At 26.1% G+C, this 27992-nt stretch overlaps 3 protein-coding genes and 1 pseudogene across 4 annotated transcripts; 3 read left to right on the forward strand and 1 right to left on the reverse strand.

The window, feature by feature from the left end:
• The first annotated feature begins 1251 nt into the window (after nucleotides 1–1251).
• LOC132920607 (farnesol dehydrogenase-like) lies at nucleotides 1252–7884 on the forward strand. Of its 2 annotated transcripts, XM_060983111.1 has the most exons (7): nucleotides 1253–1610; nucleotides 1701–1834; nucleotides 2968–3136; nucleotides 6980–7109; nucleotides 7326–7455; nucleotides 7568–7702; nucleotides 7780–7884. In XM_060983111.1, the coding sequence occupies exons 2-7, from the start codon at nucleotides 1703–1705 to the stop codon at nucleotides 7822–7824; spliced, it is 741 nt and encodes a 246-aa protein (XP_060839094.1). In that variant the 5' UTR covers nucleotides 1253–1610; nucleotides 1701–1702; the 3' UTR covers nucleotides 7825–7884. The 2 variants fall into 2 exon arrangements, with proteins under 2 accessions (XP_060839092.1, XP_060839094.1); XM_060983109.1 differs by having other exon boundaries at nucleotides 1252–1834.
• A 1178-nt stretch (nucleotides 7885–9062) lies between these two features.
• Nucleotides 9063–16704, reverse strand: LOC132920606 (kelch-like protein 12). Its single transcript, XM_060983108.1, is given in 11 exon segments — nucleotides 9063–12023; nucleotides 12097–12325; nucleotides 13199–13333; nucleotides 13335–13355; nucleotides 13503–13823; nucleotides 13966–14163; nucleotides 14229–14322; nucleotides 14940–15115; nucleotides 15443–15677; nucleotides 15778–15867; nucleotides 16358–16704. Coding segments are annotated over 11 exon segments (1779 nt in total). The 5' UTR covers nucleotides 16414–16704; the 3' UTR covers nucleotides 9063–11799.
• A 776-nt stretch (nucleotides 16705–17480) lies between these two features.
• LOC132919214 (uncharacterized) lies at nucleotides 17481–19127 on the forward strand (annotated as a pseudogene).
• A 2956-nt stretch (nucleotides 19128–22083) lies between these two features.
• LOC132922468 (uncharacterized) lies at nucleotides 22084–26448 on the forward strand. The gene is made up of 4 exons (XM_060986011.1): nucleotides 22084–22237; nucleotides 23503–23699; nucleotides 25207–25263; nucleotides 25445–26448. The coding sequence occupies exons 1-4, from the start codon at nucleotides 22171–22173 to the stop codon at nucleotides 26282–26284; spliced, it is 1161 nt and encodes a 386-aa protein (XP_060841994.1). The 5' UTR covers nucleotides 22084–22170; the 3' UTR covers nucleotides 26285–26448.
• The last annotated feature ends 1544 nt before the right edge of the window (nucleotides 26449–27992 follow it).

The following is a 27992-nucleotide window of genomic DNA, read 5'->3' on the forward strand; positions in this document are numbered from 1 at the left end:
TTAGTTTTTTTCTGATAAGTATTAATATAGACTTCCCGGGTCATCAATAAGCGACCAAGCCCAAATCCATAAGTCCGTACTTTACCGAGTTAGATCGGCTTGCTAAAAAACTGTTAAATTTTCTAATCTATATTTAATAAATTTACTTAATATATCTATATATTAATATACCCATCTAAAAAAATTATTTCAATACGAATTACAGTTTATTAAAAAATAATAGATTTATTAATTTAAAATGTTCGTATTTATTTATAATTACTAATTGTAATTTGTAAGTATATACATCACATAGATACTAACTCATATGGTTAGGTTAGTTGATTTAGTTAATTATCTAGTTAAATTTAAAATAATATAAGTACTTAGTAGCTACAACCCACTTATTTACAATTTGCTATAACAATTATTATTATTATTTATCATTAAATATATTAACTATTTAATCTATACATATTTTTAAATGTATAGTTATACTTAACATTTAAATGTTAATGTTAGAAAAAAGTCTATAAATTGATAATGCAATAACTGATATTATAAAGTAATTTGTAGTAAGTAATCTAGTTCGCTTAATATTTTGTGTACAACTAAATATATTTTTTATACTTGAGCTATAAAAACAAAATAACGCACTTATTTAATAATATCTATCACTTTATGTTATAGATATTTTAAAAATAGCATTTAAAATTTAAAATTCAAAAACTTTCAGAATTTATTTAGGCGTAGGAACATGTACGAGACTTACTTAAAACATAAAACTACAATTTTCAAAGGATATGGATTAAGTTTGTCAGTAAGTACAATTTTTTCTTTTTGTATTAAGATATTATATTACACACTTTAATAAAAAAATTTAAAAATATTGAATAATTTTTATTATTAGTATATCTTTTTGAATAATTCATCAAATATATTCAACATTTATTTGAATAAAAGTAAGTATTATAAATTAGAATAACATTATATATGTACGAAGATATTATTCCTCGAACGGCTACTTAAAAATCGTTATTCATCATAATATTCATAATTATTAATATCCAGGCAATAGGCATGTACATTATTGTATATAATGTGCAGTAAATAGGTACATAACTAGTAACACCGATATATAGACGAAAAGTAACCAGTTGGTAAGTAGGTATGCGGAATGTCTCCTACCACAACTGAAGCCGATTCATTATCATAAGCTGTATAGCTGTATGGTATGGTAGTATGGTATACGACACGTGCATATGCATACCTACCGACTTACTATAGTATACGGAATACGAACGTATGATGACCTACAATAAAAATCTTTAATCTATTACTTTATTGTAGTATTCGCGTACCTAAATAAAATCATCGAATCGTAGAGATTAGTGTTACCATTATCAATAGCCAATACACGCATTGTTTGGACTGTATATATAATTCGTCAGTAAAAATATTAATGTAATTTAATCATAATCTTGTGAACTGTTGTGTGCATAATAATATTAAAACGTTAATTAATTATTAGGTATAATTTGTAACCTATCTAGTTGGTGTTTACCTATATATACCTTCGTATATCATACCTATAATATCCGATATCGACGTGTCGAATTCTGTAAGGTCAGGTAAGGTGTATAATATATACCTAGCCACCTAGGTAAAATAGAGTTACTGGTTTACGTGTTGCGGGCTATACAGTATACACGTTTTCGCAGACATGGAAAGGTGGAACGATAGAGTGGCCATCGTGACCGGCGCGAGTAGCGGCATAGGAAAAGCAATTGCTATAGCTCTGTTGAAAAGCGGCATGGTCGTCGTCGGTATTGCCAGACGAGAAGATCTATTGAAGGTATGTAAGTCCTATAAAGGACATTATCCCTATATGTGTTGCCTCTGACGACTTAAAACAAACAACATACCGATAGCGAATATTTGAGTTCAGTGGTTCCAATTTTGTGTTGTTATATTAGGATAAAATGGCCTATAAGATTGATATAGGTCCTATATCATCAATCTTAAAAATAATAATTACATTACCTTTGTCCTATTAATGGTTTATTTATATTTTTATTTTATAACTAGTATGTAAAACTTATATTTAAAAGTCCTCAAATCTCACTTAAAAATTAAAATCTTGTACAAAACCAATGAGAAAATACAGATAAAGGCATTACTTTTAAGCTCGATACTAACTACTAAATTAATTTACTCTGTTATTTAACCTAACAACACAAAATTTAAATTGCTGAACGTACATTTTGATTGATATAGGTATGTTATATTCGTTAGTAAAAACGAAAAAAAACGAAAAAAAAAACACGCTGGTGTAGGCTGATAAAAATGTGATGACTGAATGTCTGAATGAGTTCTACCGATTATAAAATAATAACTATTAAATTTGTAGTTTGTGTATTATCGAATATCATTCGATATTTCAAACTTACAAATCATTTGAATGGTAAATTCGTAGATTAAATAATAATAAATTAATAACTATTGAATACACATTCAATTCAATAGTTTTATATTAATAAATAATCGATAGTTTTCATATAAGTAAGTATAGGTCATGATATACTGATTAGTGATAATAACAATAATTATATTTTATAAAGAACATTTCTATAGCGAGAAAAATGAAAAAAGTCCGTTGATTACTTCTAATAGATCAAAAGTCCTGGGATGAGATGGTTTTAACACAAATAAAACTATTATATTCAAAAATATATTAAAATAGAATCATATTTAGAATGATCATTATGAATTAGGCATTCGTTCAAATTTTTGATCTATCCCATAAAATCTATTCGTCAAGTATGAACATTTAAAAAAAGTTTAGAGGGTAAGTCCTACATAAAGTATCCAAGGGCAATAAGTATTTTATGTAGCGTTAGTAAATAAATAATTAATACCTATGTATATATAATATTGTAATGTGTAGATACCCTAACGTTGTATTTTATTAGCTGACTTTTTTCATAGAAATTAAGCGAAGAAGTAGAAAGTTTTCGTGGGAAGTTCTATTACAAAAAATTCGATATCAGAAATGAGGAACACATAACCGAATGCATTCAGTGGACCATAACTACTTGTGGAAGTATAGACGTGCTGATTAACAATGCTGGAGTTTATGACGAAACTGAATTTGTTGGTAATATTCAAAATCATATTAAATTACCATTTTCCGTTAATGTTCACTAAACAATAAAGCTTTTATTTAATTAAATGCGTATTTATAGCAGGGGCGGCCAAACGGTCAATCGCAAACGATTTCAAAGTCGATCGTGTTAGAATTTATTTTTAGACTACGCACAAAGTTTGTTTCTTAATAATTATATATACTTAATAATAAAAAAAACTTTTTTATGGAAGTCGATCCTCAAAGGTGAAGTATATTTTTAGTAAATCGCGGCCAAAAAAAGTTTGGCCACCCCTGATATATAGCATAGTACATGAAGGAGCCTACTATAAAACATTTATTAGTAGGTACCTATATAACTCAGTAGGTAATTAGATAGTCTATTTAGGTGCACGTGGACTGACATGGTATAGCTATGTATAAATAATATAAGATGACGCACTTATTAATAAATAAATAATAATAAATAAACGTAATTAAACCATATTTAAACGAAACTTGTTGGTATTATGATATGTTAAACCTTATGCATAATTATACGTCTTGTTGGAAGTTAGGTAAGAGCTAATCTCTTTTCTATGAGTAACTGAGTAAGAGGTACCTACTTAACTATAGAATAATTATTGCCATAATAAATTGTGTTTGGCGAGTCAATGGAATAAAAACACTTACCTACGTAGGGCCGGCGCTAGCAAATATTTATGGGGGTGGGGGGGATATAAATATATGAACTCACCGGCTACATTTTAATTTTTAAAACAAAATCCAAGAGTGTTGTCGATTATCTCACGCACAAGTAACATGGGGAATTTTGCATTGAGAATAATTCAATAATTAAAATAATCCATTTGATTGTGTTATTTTGAAACTAGAGAAAATTTATATAGGTATTGTAAAATTTAAAGATAAAATTATTATCCGGGCATATTGAAAAGTTTTATTGATATTTTAGTTTTGAAGAAAGTTAGTATTTTAAAATTATAATTTTTTTGTAGATTTTCAAATTAATATAACTTGCATCATGTTTAAAATATCAATGAAACACTCCGAAATTCCCTAGATAATAATCTTAACTCTAAATTGTACACTAATTATATGTACAAAATTGATCAATTTACTCTAATTTTAAAAATAATACAGTGAAATATATACTGAACACAAAATTTGATAATATGTTACGCGTGTGTAAAACAGAAATAACACTCAGCACATGCCGTTAAGACTAAGACCAAAAATATAAAAACAATAACTTTTTATTATATTATGTAAATTATTTCTATTGAAGTATTATTTGTATTATAGCTACAGTGAACATTTGTATTTGCATTACAAATTACAGCAATACACTTTCTATCAAATTAAAATGATAGTGATGGTCATGGAAGACAAGGGCTACACCCTGTAAGTTACAATCGTGGTTGATACAATTGCGGTTATTTATCTATACCATAGATTCTATATTTTCAAAACATATTCACCATATTACAGTTACCTATAAATGTTTGACAAACATCACCTGTAACGTCGAAACTATAGGTTGCTGTGATGGTGAAGAATGTTTTAATTGTGTGAACTGTTAATCGCTATTGTATCATCCATTATTATTCGCATAGAATAGTGCCAAGTTTTGTGTCCCACAACTCCTATCGCCATTTGATAGAATCATTAACAAACATAGGTAATTGGATTAGCCTAGATTTGGTTCCGGCATGGAGTTATATCTGTCTCCAGAACCGTTTCATCGAATTCTTTTTCGTCAATCACTTCCAGATAGATTATTTGTGTTTAAATCGAATTTCGGTGTATATTGAACATCATTGGTAAATCATCAATATTGGTAATGAAATATTTTTATCTTATTCCTGCTGAGTAAAATTTTCTGTGCTTAAAATTTCTTCGTTACATTCTATACTTTGTTTAACGTTTTCAATTTCTGTTGTGTTTATTTCAATTTCCGGTACATACTGAACGTCTGCGCTTGGTAATGAAATATTTTTATTTTCTTCCAGTGACACTATTCTTGTCTATAACGTGTACATCCTGTATTCCTGTTCCACACCGTGTATATCCTTTAAACAATATTATGATTGAATTAACTAATTAGGATTAATCTCTTTTTAGTAGGGGGTTCTCTCTATTGCTTTATCTTGTTTCTGTTACGTAGAGCGTTACTACAAATATTTATAAAATTATTTTTACACAATTATTATATTAAAAAATGATAAATATTATCTTGCATTATATTTTATACGTGTTGACTGTTGAGTGTTGAGTGTTGTTTTGTAAGAAACTTAGCTAAAAATTTACTGATCAGCTATGGACGAATATTTTATGTAAAAAAAACTCTTAGGCTATTGAATACCGGCCAATTTTTTCGTCAAAAACTACCCATTTAACTTCAATCAGTTTGATCATTGTATTGAAGCGATAAGACTTCGGAAAATGTCTGTATATGAATTCGGCATGAATCTATTTGAAATCGATCGTACTACATTTTTTAATTTTGACCTTAAAATTCCGCAAATTTGATTTAAATTGTTTTAAAAATATTAAATGTTGTAGCATTGTTTAACAAATATTATTAAATAAAACTGAAAAAGTAGCCTAACCGATCTCAAGTACACTAACGCTGAAATCAAATTAATTTTCAGAAGTGTTATCGCAGTATCGCACCAATACAACGGATAATACGATCGGACTTATAGATGAAAAATTAGTAGTTTTTGACGGAAAAAATTGTACGATTCCTGAACAGTAGTTGTTTTAACCGATTTGTGAGTGTACGTATGAGTCACCCTCGCTGGTTTTTCTAAGAATAAGTTACGTGCTCTCAGATAATGCGATATCCGATTTTATTCACAAATAGTGTACATCATTATTATAATTAATATTATTAATGCAAGACATTATAAAATATGATTCTGTGGTCAACGACAGTTGACATGATTCAACAAATAAACAGCAACAACTTAAAAAATAAAAAGGTATATCATAATAAATATAATTTTACAAAAAAATTTAAATAATTAAAAACTGAAAAAAAAATGGTAATTATAGATAATGTTTAATAATTGTATCTAAATTGTTGTTAAGACTTAAGAACGTGGAATAATGTATTATTTTTTGTTGATTTGTGTAGCAATCGCTCAAAGTATACATTATTCCATAAAAACTTCCGCCATATCTTTCAAAAGATAAAAATGCATACGTAAAACTCTCCTTCCTTTACCCTTCTCATTACGTAGGTACGCACAAATTCATATCACTTACACACTTATAACCAAGTCCATCCTTTTACGAAATTTCAAAGAATTTTTATTGAAAGTCACTAAGTATAAGATCATAAAGAATAAAGATAAGGTGTTAAATTGAAAAATTTAAGTTTTTTATACCGTAGTTGTCTGCGTTAGCTCTACACCAGCAGCATAGTAAAAATATTATTTAATATAGGTACGTGGTATAGGTATACAAAATGAGTTGATGATGGTGTATAAATCTTAAAGTGTCGATTCATAAAGGGAATAATTATATGTTTAGTTAAGTAGGTGTAGGTATGTTGCTGGCCAGCAAAAATTTATGAAAATACATTAAGTCCCTCTGCACAGTCTAGTGTTAGGTTTCCCAACAGCATTCCTTTTGTTCATATAATAATAAGTACTAATATTAGGATATAGAAACCAACAGACTACAATTTAAAATATTTAAGTAGATTTAATGTATAAATATAATATGTAATATAATCACTGATTGTATAATGCTAATTTCGCAATCAATATTCAATAAAGGTAACTGGCTAAACTTTAAAGCTAAAAAAAAAAAAATAATATCAGATGAATGTCGAACAAACAATTGCAGATGAATCGATGGATCATGGGAAAATGATTATGGAGACAAATTATTTGGCTGGATGTATTTTCACAAAAGAAGTGATAAACGAGATGAAGTTGAAGGGTATTGATGATGGACACATTATCAATATAAATAGGTAAATATGGTTTAACCTTATACAAGTATATTACGAGTAATTAATACAATAATACTTATATGAGGAAAGAGGCTGATTAAAAATTTAAGGGTGCTAAGTACACATTAGCTCCAACTATAATTGCACCAAATGAGCTAAACATAAAATGCCATGGAAGTAAATTTAATAAATATATTTTTAATATTTTACAAAAATCAAAATTTATTTGTGATTTAGCGTGGCAGGTCACTATAGGGCTGAACCAATAAAAGCACTTATTCATAATGCCAGCAAACACTGTGTAACATTAACAACCGACAGTATTAGAAGAATGTTGGTTAATGAGGGGAGTAAAATTAAAATAACGGTATGCAAACTAAGTTAATATTATTTTTACTTTTTTATGGTAATTGAGATAATACGCTAATTACACTATAATATAGTAACATAGTAACATCTTACTAACTGATTTATTTTAGAGTTTAAGCCCTGGAGTGACAATTAAAGAGTCGTCGGAACAACAATTGAAATCACACCCTGAAATAACATACCTAGAAACTGAGGATATTGCTAATGCCACGCTTTATATTTTAGGAACACCGCAAAATGTTCAAGTAAATATCTACAAAATCTACTATAATTACTATTATAGTAAGCGATTAATTGAAATTTATTTTTGTTTCTCATTTAGGTATGTGAATTGACAATCAGATCCGTTGGAGAAATCATGTATTAATATTCATATAAATACAAACAATTGTTTTATTGCGACAAAAAAAAAACCTTGATTACCATATTGATTTTATATTTCTACAGCTTAATTTTATTTTTATTTTTTTAAAGAATGGTATACGTGTACTGATATTAGTGATTAGTCTCATACAATACATAATTGTGTGTATAGTCATTAAATACATAATGTAATTAAAAAACAAATACAATAATAATAGATGATGAAAAAAATGTATGAAGTGTGTTAATGATATAGTAACATGTGTGGGAGTTCATCGCTATTTATTTTGCACACAAGGAAACTCATACTCATAAGCGCAATTTAAGGGGAGCTAATCTCCCTCAAAATCAATCATAGCCCCCCAAAATGGTTTGTTTATTCCCTTCCCCATTTATGTATATCTCATGGGAGCATACACGCCATACACGCAGTACATACATGCAAATTATAATAGCCCCCAAATTTAAAACTCGAATTGCGCCTATGTTCATACTGATTACTGATCGTTTTTTAAGGAATTAAATAGATACAGGTAATGCTTTAAGTGCTTACGTATAAATTAATAAGTAGAGTAGGTGATCATTAATATATTAGTGTGTGTCTATGACATAAATTTTAAAATTTTTAATATTCAATATCAAGACCGTAGCCATACTCAAAAAAAATTAACAGGTGGAGAGGTGGTCAACCTCCCAGATACGGCCATATTAAAAATATTGAATTATGTATACAATTATAGAACAAATCAACAGTACGATGTTTGCATGTACTCTTTATCAACTTCACCGATAGACTTGATTATACGATTAAACTTGTCAATATTAGATCAATCATGTCAGATTTTAAGATTATTTATTTTAATTTTGAACGATAAATATTTAAAATTTCACAAATGTTGAATATTCAAACCAGATTTATGGGAAGTTAGAAACATTTGAAAAATTGCCTAATCAATCGTATGTATAGGCAAAATAAAATATTAAAATTTGTTTTCAAAAGTATGATTACATTACTATATTATAGGTTCTTTAGTATAATAATTAACAAACGATTGGTACATTTCAGTTGAAATAATTGTAAATTTTTAATAATTGATGTTCTCGTTATACTAAATATTAATACATGCATTACATGTAAAATTTAAAATTTACCAATGCCATAATGCAATACTTTATGTTTAAGGAACACTGAAAAATATTAAAGTAAATGTTAATATACATTGAAGACAACAAAATCTTAAAACTATTTTGATAATAGATTTTTATTTCACATTTAGGTTTTTGAATTAACAAAAATTTACATTTGTTGGAAAAACCACGTATTAATATTTAAATACAAATAATTGTTGGATTACAATAAAAAAAACCTTGATTATCATATTGTTTACATTTTAACAACTTAAAATTGTTTTTATTATTTTTAAGGATGGTAAATTGATATCAGTCTCACACAACAAGTAGTTAGCTTAATTTTAAATCTGTTCATAAATTCAGGCTTTTACGGTTTTTATAAACATATTAACTCATTTCTATTTTTATACAAATTAATGAATTATTGCTTTTTTCGTTGATACCAAAAATCGAAAAAACCGGTTTCATTTTAACACAACTATTCACATATTACAAGCAAACAAATTTAGTAGTTTTATACTTTCATTTACAAAACTAATACATCATATTATTATAATATAAAAGTATAGGTATTCAAAATGTATGCAGAACTTCATTATCAAATAATAGCAATGTATCTTACTCAAGTCAGGGGTGGCGCATATTAAAGTAGTAAAAATATTTTGTATATATATAAACATTTTAGTTTTATTCCGTTATAAATACATTAGAAGTAATTGTATGAACTATGAAAGTATTATGCTGGTTTCCTAGGGGGCGGAGGCTGTTGTACTTCACTCTTTCAAATGATCAAGTAATTTTTAAGCGTTCTAACGACTGGCATATTTTTTAAATATAATTATTCATGTGCTGGTTGTTCTTTAAACTTGTATCAAAATCACTAAAAATCATCGAAAACATTACCAGAGAACAATAATTATCAAATATTGGCCAAGTATGCGTGTTGTAGAAATTCAGCTTTATACAAACATATGAATAAACTTGAAATGAAATAACTTTTATTTATATTAATTATTAATCATTGTTTTATGTTTTGGTGACAATTAGTTACTACACTCTATTCATGTTAAGAAGGAATTTCAGTAGCAGCCAAATTTTGTCGACAGTGATCAGGAAATGCTTATCTGTCATTTCCACAGTCATCCATTCATATTTGTACCATGTAGTGAAGTCATGCCCCATGCACAAGTCAACCACCAAAGTTCCTTCTTAACATGAAGAAAGTATATATAATTACACATTTTCACTAAGACTGGAGGAGGTGACCCACTCATTTATTTACTTTTTATACCACCACTGACTCAAGTAATGATGGAAATAAACATTGAATGTATAATTTAGTTATAAAACAAATACAATAATAATAATTAAAAATACTAAAATGACACAGAAGTATATGCTTACACAAGTATATAACCAAGAAATAAAAAAAATACAAAGGTACTATCTATTGTATGACAATTAAAACTAATTCAGTTTAAAAACAATAGAAATGTATTATTTCACAAATTCAATAAAAAAATATACAAAACAAATTAATTTAAATTATAAAAAAATGTGATATTAAAAATGTATATAATATTAATGAGATAATTTTGAACAGGTACAATTTAGGATGACAATATCTAAGCTATAAAACATATGTTATACTTGAAATTATACAATAAAACATGTATAACACACTAGTGTATTTGTACACTTATTTACTAAAAATAAAGCATTAATTGAATAAAGTAAAAAGTTAGGTATTGTTATATAATTTTATATAAAAAGAATTAACTGTAATGCCCGTGGAAATATTATTTAAAAATAATTATGTATACTGATATTTATTAATAATTATTAAAAATAATTTATAATTATTGTAAGCTGTAACAAACAATTCTACAATAGTCTAATAAATTATAAAATAGCACACTAATATGTCTATGTTTAGGAAAATGAACAACGAAACAAAAACATTAATATTGATGTTTGGGCTTGAATCATAATATAACAGCAACTTAGTGTAGCTGCTTCTATATAAAATGTTCAAATTTGAATCGCTTATTTTTAAATACTTTGTAATTTCATTGGAAACATGAAAACTAATGAAGATTTAATTTAAAAATTGTACAAACAATACAATAAGTAAAAATATAATAAATAATAAGTCTAATGCTATTGGAATCTGAATTTAAAATATCTTAAGTAAAATATAAATGATATACATGTATTAATTAAAATATAATAAAATTAGATTTTTACAAACTATTTCATCAGTCATTTTAAAAACAATTAATTTTGTATTCTTTTTTTTTTTAATTATTATTTAAAATAATTTGACATGTCCTATTTCTATAGTAAGCAATTATTATAATTCATATATTTTACTTATCTATTTATTTATTTCATACGGAGTAAACTCACAATATCTTATACCTCACTTGTCGATTTATATTACTGAATATTATTCTACAACCAATGTAGATTACATAGATATACCATGAATGTTTTTAATGTACAAAATAATTATTAAATTTTTGCTATAAGCGATTCATAAAACATTTACATTAAGAAGCACCATGACTATTTTATATAATATGCTCTTATAGAATAATGTAACAATTACTTTCTACTATATTTAAAATAAAAAAATCTTATAATAGTTTCAAGTTTACATAGAAAGAATTTAAATTAAAATGTTATAAATTCAACAAAGGAATGGTTAAAATTATAAACTTAAAATATGTAATTTATAAATAAACAATAATATTTAATATAAAGGAATAATTTTTTTTCTGTATATAACCTATACACTTCTCACTAAATAATACTAAATAGTTTTAAATAAACTCACAGTCACTTTTTAATGAATAATAGTATTAGTTGATTCTTCAAACACTTGTCTAAACAATAACGAATTTTTGTCAATAACAATTGCATCAATGTGACATCGATCCTTTTTCATAAACGCATTTGATGTTACCCATTTGTTGTCATGAGGATTATATATTTCAAATATATTTGAACTGGACGTATCTATCATTTTTCCTCCAAATAAATAAATATTACCATTCATTGCTACAGCACCTATAAAGTATAAATATAAAATAATAATTAATGATGTCAAATATTTTAATTAAGTACAGTTTTTAAATTTTACCAGAATATGATCTAGCAAAATTTAGTTCGGCTAAGGATACCCATTCTTCAGTTAAAGTACAGTATGCCCATACAGTTTTGTAATAATTTTCCAAACATTGACCACCAATAATATAAATATTTCCATTTAATGTGCAAACTGCTGAACCCTTATTAAACTCAGGTATTGGATCAATATATTTCCACTTATTATTACGAGGATCATAATATCCAGCTTCAGTCTTTCCAATCTAAATTTAAAAGCAAAATACCCTTTTAAAATATAATTTTTGGAATCATTAAGTTTATTTTAAAACACAACAAAATTATTAAAATGGTAAATTGAAAAACTGTAATCTTTGCTATACATACTTTTAATATAATTTAAAGTTAAAACTGCTTTCTTTACTTCATAAATTATGATTCACCAGTGTAAAATAGATGTAAATAGCTTATAATTTAATTTAATTTAAATTTAATACATTTGTAAAAGTGTAAATAAATAAATATATTATAAGTAAATATTATGTTTTTTTATTATTATACATAAATTATAAATATTATTCAATGACATGTAACCTCCACGTTTACTATATACTAGAGGTTATCTAATAGATGGATTAATTTTTCATATTAATAATAACAACAAAATAAAAACAGTAAGACAATAAATATTGAAACAATTATAAAGAATAATATTATATATGGTTTAATAGAAGATTTTAAAACAGTTATTGGTATACATTTATAATTATTTATAATTATAAATATAAAATTAAAATATTGAAAAAACTTTAGACAAAACATAGATAATATTATTCTTTATTGTATTTAAAATACTTTAATTCCATAAATGTATTGAAATGAAATTTGTAGATTTAAACTAAATGACATATGTGAAAAACAAATTTCTATTCTCTCTCCACTCTTAGTTATGACTATTATAGAAGTCTGAGAGATTTTTGTGTGTTGCATCCTTTTAATTTTAACATTATAAACTTCGCTTAAAATTTTGATATTAACCCGTTATAATCACATTATATGAATATTTTACCATATTAATTATAAATAATGTGGAATGTTTAATTTAAGAATCATTTAAAAGATTAAAATAAACAACTTACTATGTAAATTAATCCTTTAACGCGAGCAACATAAGTATCATTTTTAAATGTTTCAATATGGTTGATTTCAGAATAAACGACATACCACGCTTTTTTATTTAAATCATAATATTCTATAACACTGGCATTTTGTTTTTTCAGAAGTGCAACCGCCAATCTAATAAAAACATTATAATATTTCATGATTATTAGTTTTTTTTTTAATAGAAATTTTTTTATAAATCAATATATCCATAACATTATAATAAATGAACTGTGAATTAGAAATTATTAAGTGTATACTATATATAAATAAGATTTTTACCACATAAACATATGATTCAAGCTGTATTATATATGGCTTAAGACGTTCAAAATTCATATCAATTAAGGATATCCATTTGTTTGTTTTCAAATCAAACATGTTTGCCAATTTCATTCCACTACCATATCTAGAACCTCCAGCAGCAAATAAAATATTTTTATCGAGTAAAACCACTGTACACAAAGTCCTAGGAGGTAATAAGCGATATTGAAAGGTTTTACAAAGACAATTTTCACACATGCAAGTCTGCCATTGATCAAAGGCAGCATCATACCACTCTGGAGTTGATTCAAATGGATAATGACTTAGCACTAATATGCCCTATAATAATAAGAGTAAATTAATGTATATCAAAATCTAAAATATTTGTTTTTAATTTGAGGGTAACTTGTCTATTTTAAAAAAAAAAAAACCTTTAAGATAGTTAGCATATAAACTATAAATAAATTAATCAAACGCTAACTTTTCTAAATGGTCTTCGATGCTCCATTCGAAAAGAACTAATTTCATTAAGTTTAGCACCTTGAAACTCATGAACCTTGATGATTCCTTGGTAAGTATTTAGAACTAATGGCAATCGAACATACCATAATAATTCTGATGAATATTTGGATCTGGTTGCAGGATCATGTTTTATCCAATTCATAACAACATCATAAACCTTAAAATAAAATAGATTCATAACTATACAATAACCTATTTAATAACCTAATAAAAAAATTATACCATTTCTTCTTTAGCAAATAAATCGTCATTCTTGAGTAACACTAGTATTTCATCAAAATTAGTCTCCATAAACTCTTTAGTATTAGCTACAAGTCTAAAAATAATTAATGATATTAGTTAATTTATTTTCAAATTCAATTTTGTTGCATAAATTAATAATTGTTTTTATTTTTTTGTTAATAAACAGCTATAAGTAATCACTAACCATACAATATATTTTAAGACAGAATTAATGAAATTAGTACTTTTGTTGCCAAAATTTTTACAAGCCTATTTTAAAATTAATAAATAATTATCAGACCCTAATTTACTCAATATAGTTCTAATTGGCGCTCAGGAGTTATTAAAATACATATTTTTTTTAATAATCCAAAAAAGCAATGCAAAATAAAACAAAATTAAAAAAATGTAACTTTAAAAAATGCATTTTTTTGTACATATTTAATGCATTTGGTTTGAGAAATATATTGTTTTTTTTTTTTTTTTGGAACAGTAAATTATTAAATAATTTTATTATCTTTAGAACTATTTTTGTTTGATACTAAATTAGGTTAATATTATAATCATCATACAAAGATAAAATATTTTATAAAGAACAATTTAAGTTTATATAGTAATAGTAATATTTTTAATGTACCTTTATTTAAAATTTACAAATTTATTTTTAAAATTAAAATTTAATTTACAAATAGATTTAAATATAAAAATTACCTGAAATTATTTATTATATAAGTCATGCATAAAGAATAAAGATCATTTAATCCTAGTGTATTAGCTAAATCTTTCATATCTATGCAATTTTCTGTGTCAATTATCTTTTTTATGTAGTTAACACAAGCATTTTGGACTTCATCTAGTAAAAATATACTAGAACTAATCAATAGATCCTGAAATAAAAATAAAACTGAGCATGTTTAATTATACTATGACCCATAAGATAAGTAAACCATTTCCCACATGCAGACAGATGTCAGTGATAATCTCAAGGCATTATTTTCCTCACGCAGACATTCAGTGCAGTATAAATTTATATATACTGAGTTACCAACCATTGTCAATTATCAAACAAAATTGGGTCGAGGCATGATTTACTTCTCTTATGGTCCAAAATATATATTATAATATTAATAAGGTAAAATGTTATGGGGGAAACAAATAATAAAAATACTAAATTGGACTGAAAATATACAAAATAACTATTAAATAACTATTACCTGAACATTATTTTCTGTAATATATATTTCTGATGTGTAAAAAAATTGAACAAGTATACTCAAAATATCAAAGCTAACATCAGTTATATTTATTTCTATTTTATCTTGAAACCGTTCTTTAAAATAACTGTCAAACATTCTATCAAAATAATCACTATTTGAAGCTAAAACGGTTTTGTGGGCATTTAGTTTTTGGTTATTCACAACCAACGATACATCCATTGTAGATTCATCTCTGAAATTAATAACAGATAATGTGATTTAAAATTAAATCTTATAATAATGTATAAAATGTATTTACTAATAAATAATAAAACAGTAAACTGTATACATACAATTGCATCAAATTTGAGTAAGGTTCATTTATTCCTCTGTAATTGAAACCTTTAGATGTTAAAGCAATTTCGTTTTCCTCATCTGAGTATCTAAAAATCATTACAAAGTATAAACAAAATGGTTAGGTACAATCTTAAGCTTTTTCATGCTCATAACTTATAAGTAGAGTTTTTTTAGAATAAAATGTATAGAAATATATTATTTTTAGTTAACAAAACAATGATGGCACTATTTGTTTTATCTTTCAAGCTCAAACACAACATATTGAATATATTCTGCAGAACCTATCTTATGTTTTAAAACATTAAATATTTTAATGATATCATAAGCATTTTTAAACTGTAATATCCTGCATATCTACTTACTACTTGTATAAACAAGTCTTTAGTGCTAACATTCATGTAAATGGAATATAAAAATTGATTACTAATAATTTTTATTTAACTAACAAGGTTAAGTATGTTATCAATAATCAATGCATACAAACATAAAGTATTATAGTACTATACAATTCTACAATACTCAAATATAAAACTACAATGTGTAGGTATAATAATATAGTTATGTTAATAAAAATACCGATTTGATTTTGATGGGCTATCTTCTTGGTCTGATGTTTCCATTTCAGAATCCATTCTACTGCCTTTATTTGCCAAACATTTTCGTCCAAAATGTCCAACTATCAAGTTCACACCAATCTCGTTTCTATTAAGTGACTAACCTTAATTGTACCTATACCGTTATTTATATTATTTTGATTTCGAAATTTAATAGATTCTTGAAAATAAAATCTATCGCATGAAAGTTGTAATAATTCAACATCACAATAAATTCACGATTTACAATTCACAGCCTCGCAGGAATCGGCACCTCGGCAAGATGACCCGCGACCGATGCGCATGGCGCGCCGAAACGATAATAAGAGTGTGGTGGTGTTGTGGTATGATAATACATCAGTACTGCAAACCTTAAAATTCAAACTATTTTTTTTTTTTATATTAAAATTTTGGGATCTCTAGAACACTAGAACCACAGAATAAATGTATATTTTATTCTGTGCTAGAACATCTTTAAAATATTCGATCTTCAAATCACCAGACTAAAACCATAGACCAATAAAATAGTTTGTAATAATAGCATAACCGCATATTACCATTCTGCACATCAAATAAAACCAATACAAAAATACGGCTTTCTCATTGGTTCAACATTTGGCGCGATAAAATATTTTAATTATTTATTATAAATTATCCATATAATTAATATATTATGCATATAAGTATATATTATTAGAGAACTTCTGGCATTTGCATAATTGTAGCCTATTGTTAGATACCTAGTATAATATATATATTATATATATACGTATTTAAATTTCATCGACAAATTAAATTATTATTATTATAATTAAGTTAGTTATTTGTAAATATTTAGGTACCTACCTAACATAATATATATTATAAAATATGTATGTATTATTATTATACTATTATTATTTTAATAATTATTATTATAACTCTTTTTTTTTATTATCAATAAATACTTTATTACTAATGATATCTATTTATAGTAACTAAGTATGGTATTTTGTAGAAATCTTACTGTTGTTAATATTTAATGTGTGTCGTATGATATTTTTTAAATTGGTATGATGACATGGTGTATTTTCTTCATAATTTAGTGATCCATTAATTAATTTAAAAATGAATCTATCTATAAATTCTGATGCTATGCCTTCTTCATTTAAAAATACTATTGTAAAAAATGACTCAATAACTATTGTTCGGTCAAATTTAAATAATATACATGATATCGGTAAATAGGTAGAAGAATTTTTCTACAAAAACTAACACTTGGTGGAATGTACGAACAACAGTTCCTAATGGAACATATATTCAATGCAAGTATATAGCTATCTAATAAATATAATGTAAATAAATAACTTTATTTATGAATCAGAAATGTAATTTAAATGTTTTTTTTTTACTCTTTTTTAATTACTTTACAGAAAAAAATTATGTTTGCTACCATAGTTCTCACCATAAAGTAGATAGAACATTAAACAAAAAGAGGTAAATCAAAGAATACTGATTGTAAAGCATTTATTAAAATTGTAGTAAAAATAGACACTGTTTCTACCAGAAAAAGTGACCCTTTTGTAAAGGTGGGTAAAACACAAAGAAAAATAATAATTACATTTAAGTTATATGCAGGGTTACATAGTTACATGTAACTCTTGTATCTTGTAACAAGTTCCTCATTTTTAATTTAACTTGTAACTAGTTACACATCTTCCTGTAATTTTATATTAAAATTAAAGTTAAATTAAAAGTTACATTATACATAATATACATATTTAATATTTATCATTGTGTGATTGTCATATTTATTATATAACAAATTTAAAATTAAAAAAAAAAATTGTGCTGTAAATTGTAATAACAAATTTATAAACATAATATTATGTATGTTTTATATATCTTTGGCCGTAATTGACTGTATTTAATATTTCACAAAACAAAATGTTTATAACAACAATCAACTAATAAGTCATAAAATTAGAAACTATTTTTTTTATATTATTGGTAGAAACATTTTTTAATTTACAATTATTTACTGAAATATTGAAACTTTAAATTAAATACTATTAAACAACTAAATAATATTTTATGTTTATAGAATAAGTACTTAGGTTATGATTACTATTTCAAATATTCATAATCATAATATTAACACTGCAGAAGCACTACGGTTTTTAAATCCAGATATACATTTAAGAAATACTTTTGAAGAGTATTTTAATGATGGGATGACAATATCAGATGCATTACGGTAAATAAATAATAATGTGACAGATTTAAAGTATAATTTATTTTATGCTGATTTCTTATAATAGATAGTGCCATTTAATATTAATTAAAACATCATTTGATTGTATAATATTTATAATAGAATTAACTTGGTAAAATTTAAATATAACATTTTTCTGTTTCTAATGTTAACAAATTACAATTGATAATCACTAACTCTGTTAGTATTATTAATAAAAATTAACATTTTTTAAAAAATTGTATCTTATCAACCTAAGTAGTAAGTATACAAAATAAAATATTTATATTATTTTATAATTAATAGATATCATGAGAGTATTTTAAATATGTCAAATAAACCTATTGAACATTTTGCGAATGGTAGAATTAACCCAACATATAGGTGTGTACAACATTGGCATGATCAGTGGAGAGTACTAAACCTAGGACCCTGTACTGGTCAAGGAGTAATTATGGTAATCAAATATATATGTTTAATAGTTTATTTGATGAATATATTATTTAAATTTATTATTATTATTGATTATTGATTTAATATAAAATATTTTTCATTACAAATTATAAATACTTTTAATTTTGAAATTTATTATACTACATCAGAATAGTAAACCAAATCAAGTGGACTTATATTTTCATAATTATATTACAGATTTTACTTTTTATTTTCATTTTTCAACTTTTCAAGTATTATAAGTATTTATTAGAGCTTAATTATTATGTACAGTTCTCAGTAAAATTATGCATGTATTTAAGCACTAAATTTAGCATTTTTTATATTTTATAATTGTATACTCGTATTATAAATTAAAAATATTCAACATTTCATTTTCATTTGGATATTTGGTATTTAGTGAGAATATAACTTGACATTACAGATGTTGAGTATTTAATGAGTGTCGGTTTTATTGTAGATAGAATAGATATTGGATGTAATTAATTACAAATTATTTCCTATAATCTTTAATGCTACTTGGTAATTAATTAAAATTTTGAATTACATTCTATTATAGAATATTACTTGAAATTGTTTTCAATTTATTTTAGAAACTAGAAGAAAAAAAAGAAACTTATGCTACAAATGGGATTTCATTATACTTCCAAGAGCAACCCATTTGTTATTCTTATTTTAACTCCAATTATGAAACGAGCCCATGATTCGCCATTATCCAAAGATATTGTCTTTGTCGATTCAACTAGTTCTTGTGATCCTGAAAACCATTGCATTACATTTTTACTAACTCCATGTGCTGCTGGTGCAGCTCCTCTAGGTGTAATTATATCCAAAGGCCAAAATGAAGCATCATATTCAAGTAGATTTAATTTAATAAAGCAAAATATAAAACACGCATTTTGTGGTCAAGGTTACCCATCTTTATTTTTGACAGATAACTCAGATGCCGAAATTAATGCACTGAAAACTGTGTGGCCGCAGTTGAGATCGCTACTTTGCATTTTCCATGTACTACAATCAGTTTGGAGATGGCTCTGGGACAGTAAAAATAGTATTAAAAAAAGAAGATCGCCCTCCTATGATGAAAGCTTTTAGGGAAATGTTATATGCGCAGACTTCTGAAGAGGCACAAGAAAAATATATCGAAACTATGAATATTAAAAGTAACTATCCTATGTGGAAAAAATATATCACTGTTCATCATTGGAAATACAAAGAAAACTGGTGTTTAGCTTGGAGGGATCATACTAATAGAGGCCATCAAACCAACAACTTCAGTGAAGTATCAGTAAGAATTTTCAAGGAAAATATATTATGTCGCGTTAAAGCTTACAATGTTATTTCACTGATTGACTTTAGTTGTACAAAACTGGAGGAAAACTATAAAAAAAAAATTTTAGAATTTTCCAATGATAGAAATTCTACTGTTCGATTGTTTTTTCAAAAATTGATTATGTCACTAAAGAAGATATAAATGTTGACAATGAAGAATTTTATGTCTCAAGTGAAAAAAATAAAAAAATGATGTATTGTGTTGAACCAAATATCGGGTTTCACCGATAAATTGTTTATTTATTTTATCTATGATGATACCGTAACGTCCATAACTGTAATAGTGACCCATTCAATGACCAGGTATGCAGTACATAGTACATACTACTCTACACCACGCTACATATAGTATTCAGTATAACAGAGCTATAGTTCATCTGCGGATGTTTTTTGTTCGTGAATATTATTATTTTGTTACAAAAGTATTACATTAAATTATAATACCTAATATATACTAGTCTAATTGAAAATGTGCAATATAAAGTTTTAAATAAATTATGCTTTAAATTAAATACACCCATTTCAAGAGATTCATATAATGTGCAGATTACCCAATTAGGGATCGCGTCTTGTGACTTGAGGAGAAATGTCGCGGATATTATGCTTTTATATGATTTATTAAATGTTCTTATTTATTTTCCGAAATTGTTATCTTATATTGGTTTTAATATAGATACTCACGAATTAAGAAAATCTAATTTATTTCATGTTTCTCTTTGCAAAAGTAATTATACTTCTACCTCGATTTTCTTTGGCCAACTCTATAACGGATCATGTACTGTAGATCGTATCTATCATGTTCTTGAGTTAATTTTTAATAAAGTTATAAAGTAATCAAATTAGAATAAATGTAAAACCCGGGTTAAATATTTTTTTTTTTAGTGGAAATGAAAATCGAGCCGATTTACCAATTATTACTGACATATAGCAGGTACCTACTTACAATTTGTATTAGGTAAACATTAAAATACAATTATTATTCTAATTGTTTATTTCAAAAAGTTATTATTGTAGTTTTTGTTGTTGTAGTTGACAGTTGTTGTAACATATGGTATCACTATCCGGATCTCTACTCTGCTTTCAGAGTTCCATAACGAACAAGCTGATGTGAAAATAATGGTCGCAAAACTCATGTACAAATATGATAAGGTCTAAGACAAAAAGTCAGAGTTAAACGAAAAAAAAAATATTCGCATTTCCAAATATAAATAATGGAATAATATCTATCACCATAAATAAAGAAATCTAAAATGAAATACGGACTTCTTGTGAGTTTTATTACTTTATAAAACTACTTTTTATACTAAGTTAATATAATAATTTTATTATTATGTGAAATATTTTATGAATTTTTGTTCCGAAAAAGAAGATTCCGGAAAAATGTAGGTAACGTTATATAATTCAGTAATGAACAGGGATTTCAATATTTATTTTGTTAATACATTTTTGTCAGTTACTATACCTACTTATCGGGACAATAAATTAGCAAATATTTAAATGTTCCTATTATTAAACGGAAACGAAATGCATGCAATGCCATACAAATAAAAATAAAACATTTCACTATAGTTTACAATTGTGTTAAGATAATTATTTTAAACGACAAATGTGCAAATGACAGACTTAGTTTAATTACCTATACCAAGTACTTATTATTTAAAAAAAAATTAAAAATAATATTTAAAAGTATTCATACACCTAACTGCTCTAATGTTCAAAACAGTTTTTAGTAATAAACTGGTTGATTATTTTTAAGTTAGTTTAAATATTATAATAATATGAATAAAGCAATGCAATCATTTTTGTTAAAAACAATATGCTGTATACTGATTATCAACGTGACATGTAAGCTTTTTTAATTATAGATGAAATTATTAAACTTCAATATTTTATTCTCAGAAATGAAAATACCAAAATAAATTAAGTTTAAGACAATTTGAGTCGACATTAGGTGTGATTTTAAATGTACAGTTTATTATGCATATTAACTATTACTATAGTACTAATATTATAATTTGTATCATTTGTAACATGAAAATATATGTACCTACCTATATTATCTATTGAAATTAACAAAGTATAATTATATTATAATTGTAAATTAAATTATTAATTTAAAACGTATATGATACAAACTTATCCTTCTTAAATATAATTTTACAATATACAGGTATTAGTAAAAATTACGCAGTTAAAATAAAATATATTATCAAAAAAAATATAAATAGGTAATGCATATTATGTATGAAATTTAGAAACATATTTTAAGTTAGGCTAAATAATACTTCATATCATAAAATAGAGCAAGAATACATAGTGATATTATTATAATTTATAATCTATTGAAATTTCAGAATAATTGCGCTTAGGACGTACCTACTTACTTATAGACTTAATGTTTATTTTATGTCTGTTATCACGTTTTAGAGCAGACAATTTGCTTCAACCTGTAACTTTTAGGTTGGTTGCTGGTAGCAAATTGAATTAGTTAATACTCTGCAAGGCTAAGTATGTCCCTTAAAACTTAAGGAAAATTAAAAAGAGGATAAACGGAAATTTTTACGCAAACCAATTTTAGACAAAATTGATTTATTTCTTTATTATAATTTAGAAAGGAAAATAATCAGAGATTTAAAACTTTCATAAAATATTTACTAGGCGTGTTATAAATTATTTCAAAACCTATTTTCACATTCTACAGTACATTAGATTTACGATGTTTTTGGAAAAAATGATTTCATCCCATCACAACCCACCAAATTAAAAAAAAAAACCAAAACATCGACTTGAGATATAGTAATTTAAATATACCTAATACATCATAAAATATTCTTAGGTACCTACGACTATTTATCTACCAACCTTCTTCGCTTAGAATAGGTTTTTATAGTTTACGTCATAGGTATACGTATACAATAATTTAACATTCAGTCAAGTTAAACACATCCACTATATAGTAATTTGTAATCTATTAAATTATAACGGTATAGGTTTGTAGCCACATATAAGGCGCACTCGAAGAAATCTGTACTGGGAACCCCAACTTTAATTTAAGTCTAAATAAGAAATATTAAAATTTAATTGAATTAAAACTATGTTTTGTAATTTAGTCTGTAGCAGTTGCTTTAGATCAATATGCAAAGCTCGTTGTTATTTCAAGCATAGTGGATTCGACTTCGGTTATTGTGAAAAGGGAATTTGCAAGTGTGCACCACCGGTTATTTACGTTTTTGATGGTATTGGTCGCGATTTGAGCGACGAATACATAGACAATTCATTGGACAATAACAATGTTATCCAAAATTTGGTAAATATAATTAAGATTTAAATTCTGTGTACTTATATTACTTACAGCAGATATACAGTGTATCCATGGTATTCCGTACAAAGTTATTGAATCTCAAGACAGTGAGTTGTGACTGTGAGTATAGAATTTTAAACCTATTTTACGAACGTAAGTTTTTTAAGGATGTTTACCAATAGGTAGCTGTCTTATATAATATTAAACTTTTAAAAATAATAAGTACATAGGTAGAATAAATTGAGATTTTTGAGATTTTATAAAGCAAGAAAACACGTGTGACCTGTCTAATAAGGATTTTTAAGGAAGATGTATATATTAATGAGGGAATCCAATTTTTCATTAAAATGTATTAAGACATCTATATTTAAACCTATATATACCCTTAAAAATTCTACTCTCGGAACACATTAAATAGGTCTTCGATTCAACTCACTGACAATCAAAATTTGTACGGAAAACATGAAAATACTGTAAATTATAGTCTCTTATATAATAGCAGCTTAATTCAAAAAAATATTATGTGCCCCATCATACTATAAATATTTAAAAGTTAAACCGTCCATTTAATAACTTATTTATTGTTTAATTTTGATTTTGTGTGATTATTAGTTTGTATTTTTAAAATTAATATTTTATTGTTCTCAATTAAATTCTAATATTTTAATTGTTAAAACTAATAATTAATTTCCTATAAAACAACCCAAACAATGGATAAAAGATGCAAATGCAACAACATCCGAGCCCTATTTATTATTTATCGTTAAATTATTATTATAATTATTAATATTAATATACTTAATATACATGAAAATTTCACACTGTAAGAATATTATATAGTTATATAGGATAATGTAAGAGAATTATAGTAAATCTAAATATTTGAAAAAATACGCGAAAATTAATGACGAAAAGCTTCAACCTTTCAATTATCTATGGTTAATATTTTACTGAATTATAATAAAATAATTAAAATTACTAGAAGCAAAATCGTTGTTTTTGTTTAAATATTTAATTTTGCCCAAATTTGAACTTCAAACATTTGTAAAATAAAATTTGTTACTGTAAATATTTTAGATATATTTGAATTACAGTAATGATTAATAATGTATAATATTGTCTAAAAAAACCTTATATAAATATTTAGTTTAAATGTCGTGTATGAACAGTTATTTTTTTTTAATTTAAAAAAAAAAAAATTTCAACATGTTGTTTCGTAAATGTTCCAGTTTTCCAGTTTTTTTCTTCTGATTATTTATTAAAAATTCTCGATCTCCAATATATAAACTAGATCAACTTTACTACTGACAGTCTGAAAACTCTATTCAAAATTGAAGTTTAAATGACAAAAATAAAAAACATGTTTCATTGTAAACCCAATTATCCAATACATTCATCACTGCGCTTAAAATTTAATATAGCGTCTAGTGGAATTTGTTCTGATTTTTAAGGTTAATAGTTATTCTTATTATAATGTTTAAAATATTAAAATATTGCAATATTTTTTGAATAGATACCAACATCAAGTACTTCAGCATCGAATACTTCAGATGAAAATAAGAAAAATAAGGTACCTACTCGTACTTCGGAAAAAATATTTAAGTAGATAAACTATGATATAGAGTATAGACTTATAACTATAGCATTTGATAAATATTTTAAGTTATAATTAAAAAAATGGATTATTTCAAATAAATTTAAGTCTTTGCAACATTTACACATCATTATTTATATTTTATTTATTTATTTAGATTTGGAGAAATATTGTTGACAGAATTATCAATAATTATCCGTTTATTAAAGAAGAGAATCTTAAGGATCTAAAAGCAAAAATATTTAATAATTTGCCAGACTTAAGTAACGTTTTTATAGCTCTTCGAAATCCGTTAGAAACAGCGTTAGATGAAATTAAAAAGAAAATTCCTAGTACGTTTACAGAATGTAATGATCTTTTAAATCTTTTATTGCAACAACAAAAGAAAAATGATGCCGTAAACTTAAACTCTAAAGATGCCCCTATCATTCAAACTAATAAACCACCAACACAGGCATCACCACTTATTTCACCCACACCACAGATTGAAACATTAACACAGGCACCACCACTACAAATTGTACCATCACTATCAACGACACCAAAAACAGCGAACAGATTAACTGTATCTTCACCTCGAAATATAGTACCAAATAAAAATGGCGTTGCTAACACATTACCATCGACTAGAATAACAGGTGTTAATCCTAATAAACAACAAAATAGTAATTTAAACAGTAACAAACTACAACCAAAACTTAAAAATCAACAAATAGCAAACAAAAAGGATAAGACAAATGGTGAACTCCTCCTTGAACTATCAGATGAAACTGTTGAATATTACGATACAAACGAATTATCTGACGAAAATGTTAAACAAAACAAAAAACTTCAAACTACGAATAACAACAAAATTGGCGAAAAACTACCTCCTGCCAAAAAAGAGAAACTTGATGAATCATATGAGTCACAATCAGGATCAGGATCATATGAATCGTTCGAGGAAGAAAAACCTGCAGTGGCTAATGTTGCTGTAGGTATTATGTCAAATAAATGAATAAATATCGTCTTTACGTTAAGTTATAAAAATAGATAAAATAACTTTTAAATTAAAAGTGTTTAAATTAAAACTATTGCATTGTTGCTTATAATAGATATTAATGTATTATATACATGTAACAATTACATAATAATGTATGTCTCATATATATTATAAATTTATATTATTTTTTTTTATTTATGGATAACACCAAACATTCTTTCATTCTTTTTCCAGTTGGTTTGAAGGTCAGTTTTAGGGTTATTTTCGACCCAAACAACGTTTCTTAGAATTTGAAAGGAAACGAGAAAGAGAGAAGTAGTGAGAAAGAGATCGACAAAGACGCACTTATGCGTTAGTATATAATACAAATAATATGCCGAATATAATATAAAATCATAACATGTTTTATGTTTGACCCTCTGCACGGGGGTTCCCTTTGTAATTTGAAAATCATTTTAACCATATCTTACAAGGGGTTCGAAAATGTGTGTCATTGGACAAATTATATTCAACAGTAATAGTTATAATACTTACCTCTTGAAGTACAGGTGTAGGTGGTAAAGGTAAAGATGGCTGACAAAATTACTCCGATTGGCCCACCTGATTTATACCTGTAGACTATTGTAGGTATGAATGAAATACATTTATTCGCCATTGATAAAATGATCGGACGTTTTGTCAATATAATAGTATGTATTTTAATCATACATTAAATATTTTCTTATAACATAATAATACCAATTTTTGTACCATATATAAGTAACAGTTTTTAAATTTATCTTTTAAATAATATAGGTACAACCTTAATTTTACAGATAAATATTTTTCATATTACTATGAATTAAAAACAAAAACTTATACAATTATAATATTACATTTAGTATGATTGTTGCGCTGCGACCGCTCCTACGAGGACAGCGGTTGTCGTCCGCGACTTGCGATATGTTGGAATATAAGGATTACTCACCGGTTGCCGGTTGGTATAATAATAATATAATCAATTTAAAGCGCCATGCGCACAAAGTTATAATAAGTAAACAGATTGACGTATACAATAAATAATAATAATTAAATAATGAGCGCCCGAAATAAACAAAATATATAATAGTAGTTTACCTAGCAAAAAATGTTCCACCCGTAAGAGGGAGCTTACACTATATAAAAGACATAGTAAACGTTACCAATGACCACGACGACTGCGATTATGACTCGACGGTAGACGCGCGGTTGCGGCCTTGCGGGAAAATGCAGCTGAGCTGTTACCGCGGTCATCTACGCTGGAAATGCGACAGCGGTTTGAAACGACATGCCAGATGAGTGATGTAACCAGGTAACGCTGATTTTCCTCACAAAGTTACAAAACACTATTATTTACGTAACGACGACGACGGACCGCGGGCACTCGAAACCACGCGGTTTGTACGACTTGTCGTCGGCGACAAAACGTGTCGTTCGAACGGGGTGTCGAACTAACAAAACTATCGTGAAAGACGCGAAAGACGCAAAAAACAGTGAACCAAACGAAATTGTTTGTCGAGGTGCCACACTGGCACTCAAAAGTTTCACGTAAAAATGGCGCATCCGCGCGACCGGACGTGCGGAAAAGGATCCGCAAAGTCCGAACGCCGGAAAAAAACAAAACGACGAGCAACTGGACAGTTGTGTCGGCTGCGACGGAGCGGCGACGTTGACAAACGTTGGCGAACTTTCTTCCTACAGTCGC

The sequence above is a fragment of the Rhopalosiphum padi genome, chromosome 2 (assembly GCF_020882245.1).
Source record: "Rhopalosiphum padi isolate XX-2018 chromosome 2, ASM2088224v1, whole genome shotgun sequence".
NCBI lineage: Eukaryota > Metazoa > Arthropoda > Insecta > Hemiptera > Aphididae > Rhopalosiphum > Rhopalosiphum padi.

Bases quoted from the DNA above. Each gene is read 5' to 3' on its own strand.
- LOC132922468 (XM_060986011.1), top strand. From the start codon at position 22,171: ATGAATAAAGCAATGCAATCATTTTTGTTAAAAACAATATGCTGTATA. The intron at 22,238-23,502 runs GTAAGCTTTTTT...TTTGTAATTTAG, and splicing joins ACTGATTATCAACGTGACAT to TCTGTAGCAGTTGCTTTAGA. The intron at 25,264-25,444 runs GTACCTACTCGT...TTATTTATTTAG, and splicing joins ATGAAAATAAGAAAAATAAG to ATTTGGAGAAATATTGTTGA.
- LOC132920607 (XM_060983109.1), top strand. From the start codon at position 1,703: ATGGAAAGGTGGAACGATAGAGTGGCCATCGTGACCGGCGCGAGTAGC. The intron at 3,137-6,979 runs GTAATATTCAAA...AAACAATTGCAG, and splicing joins TGACGAAACTGAATTTGTTG to ATGAATCGATGGATCATGGG. The intron at 7,110-7,325 runs GTAAATATGGTT...TTTGTGATTTAG, and splicing joins CACATTATCAATATAAATAG to CGTGGCAGGTCACTATAGGG.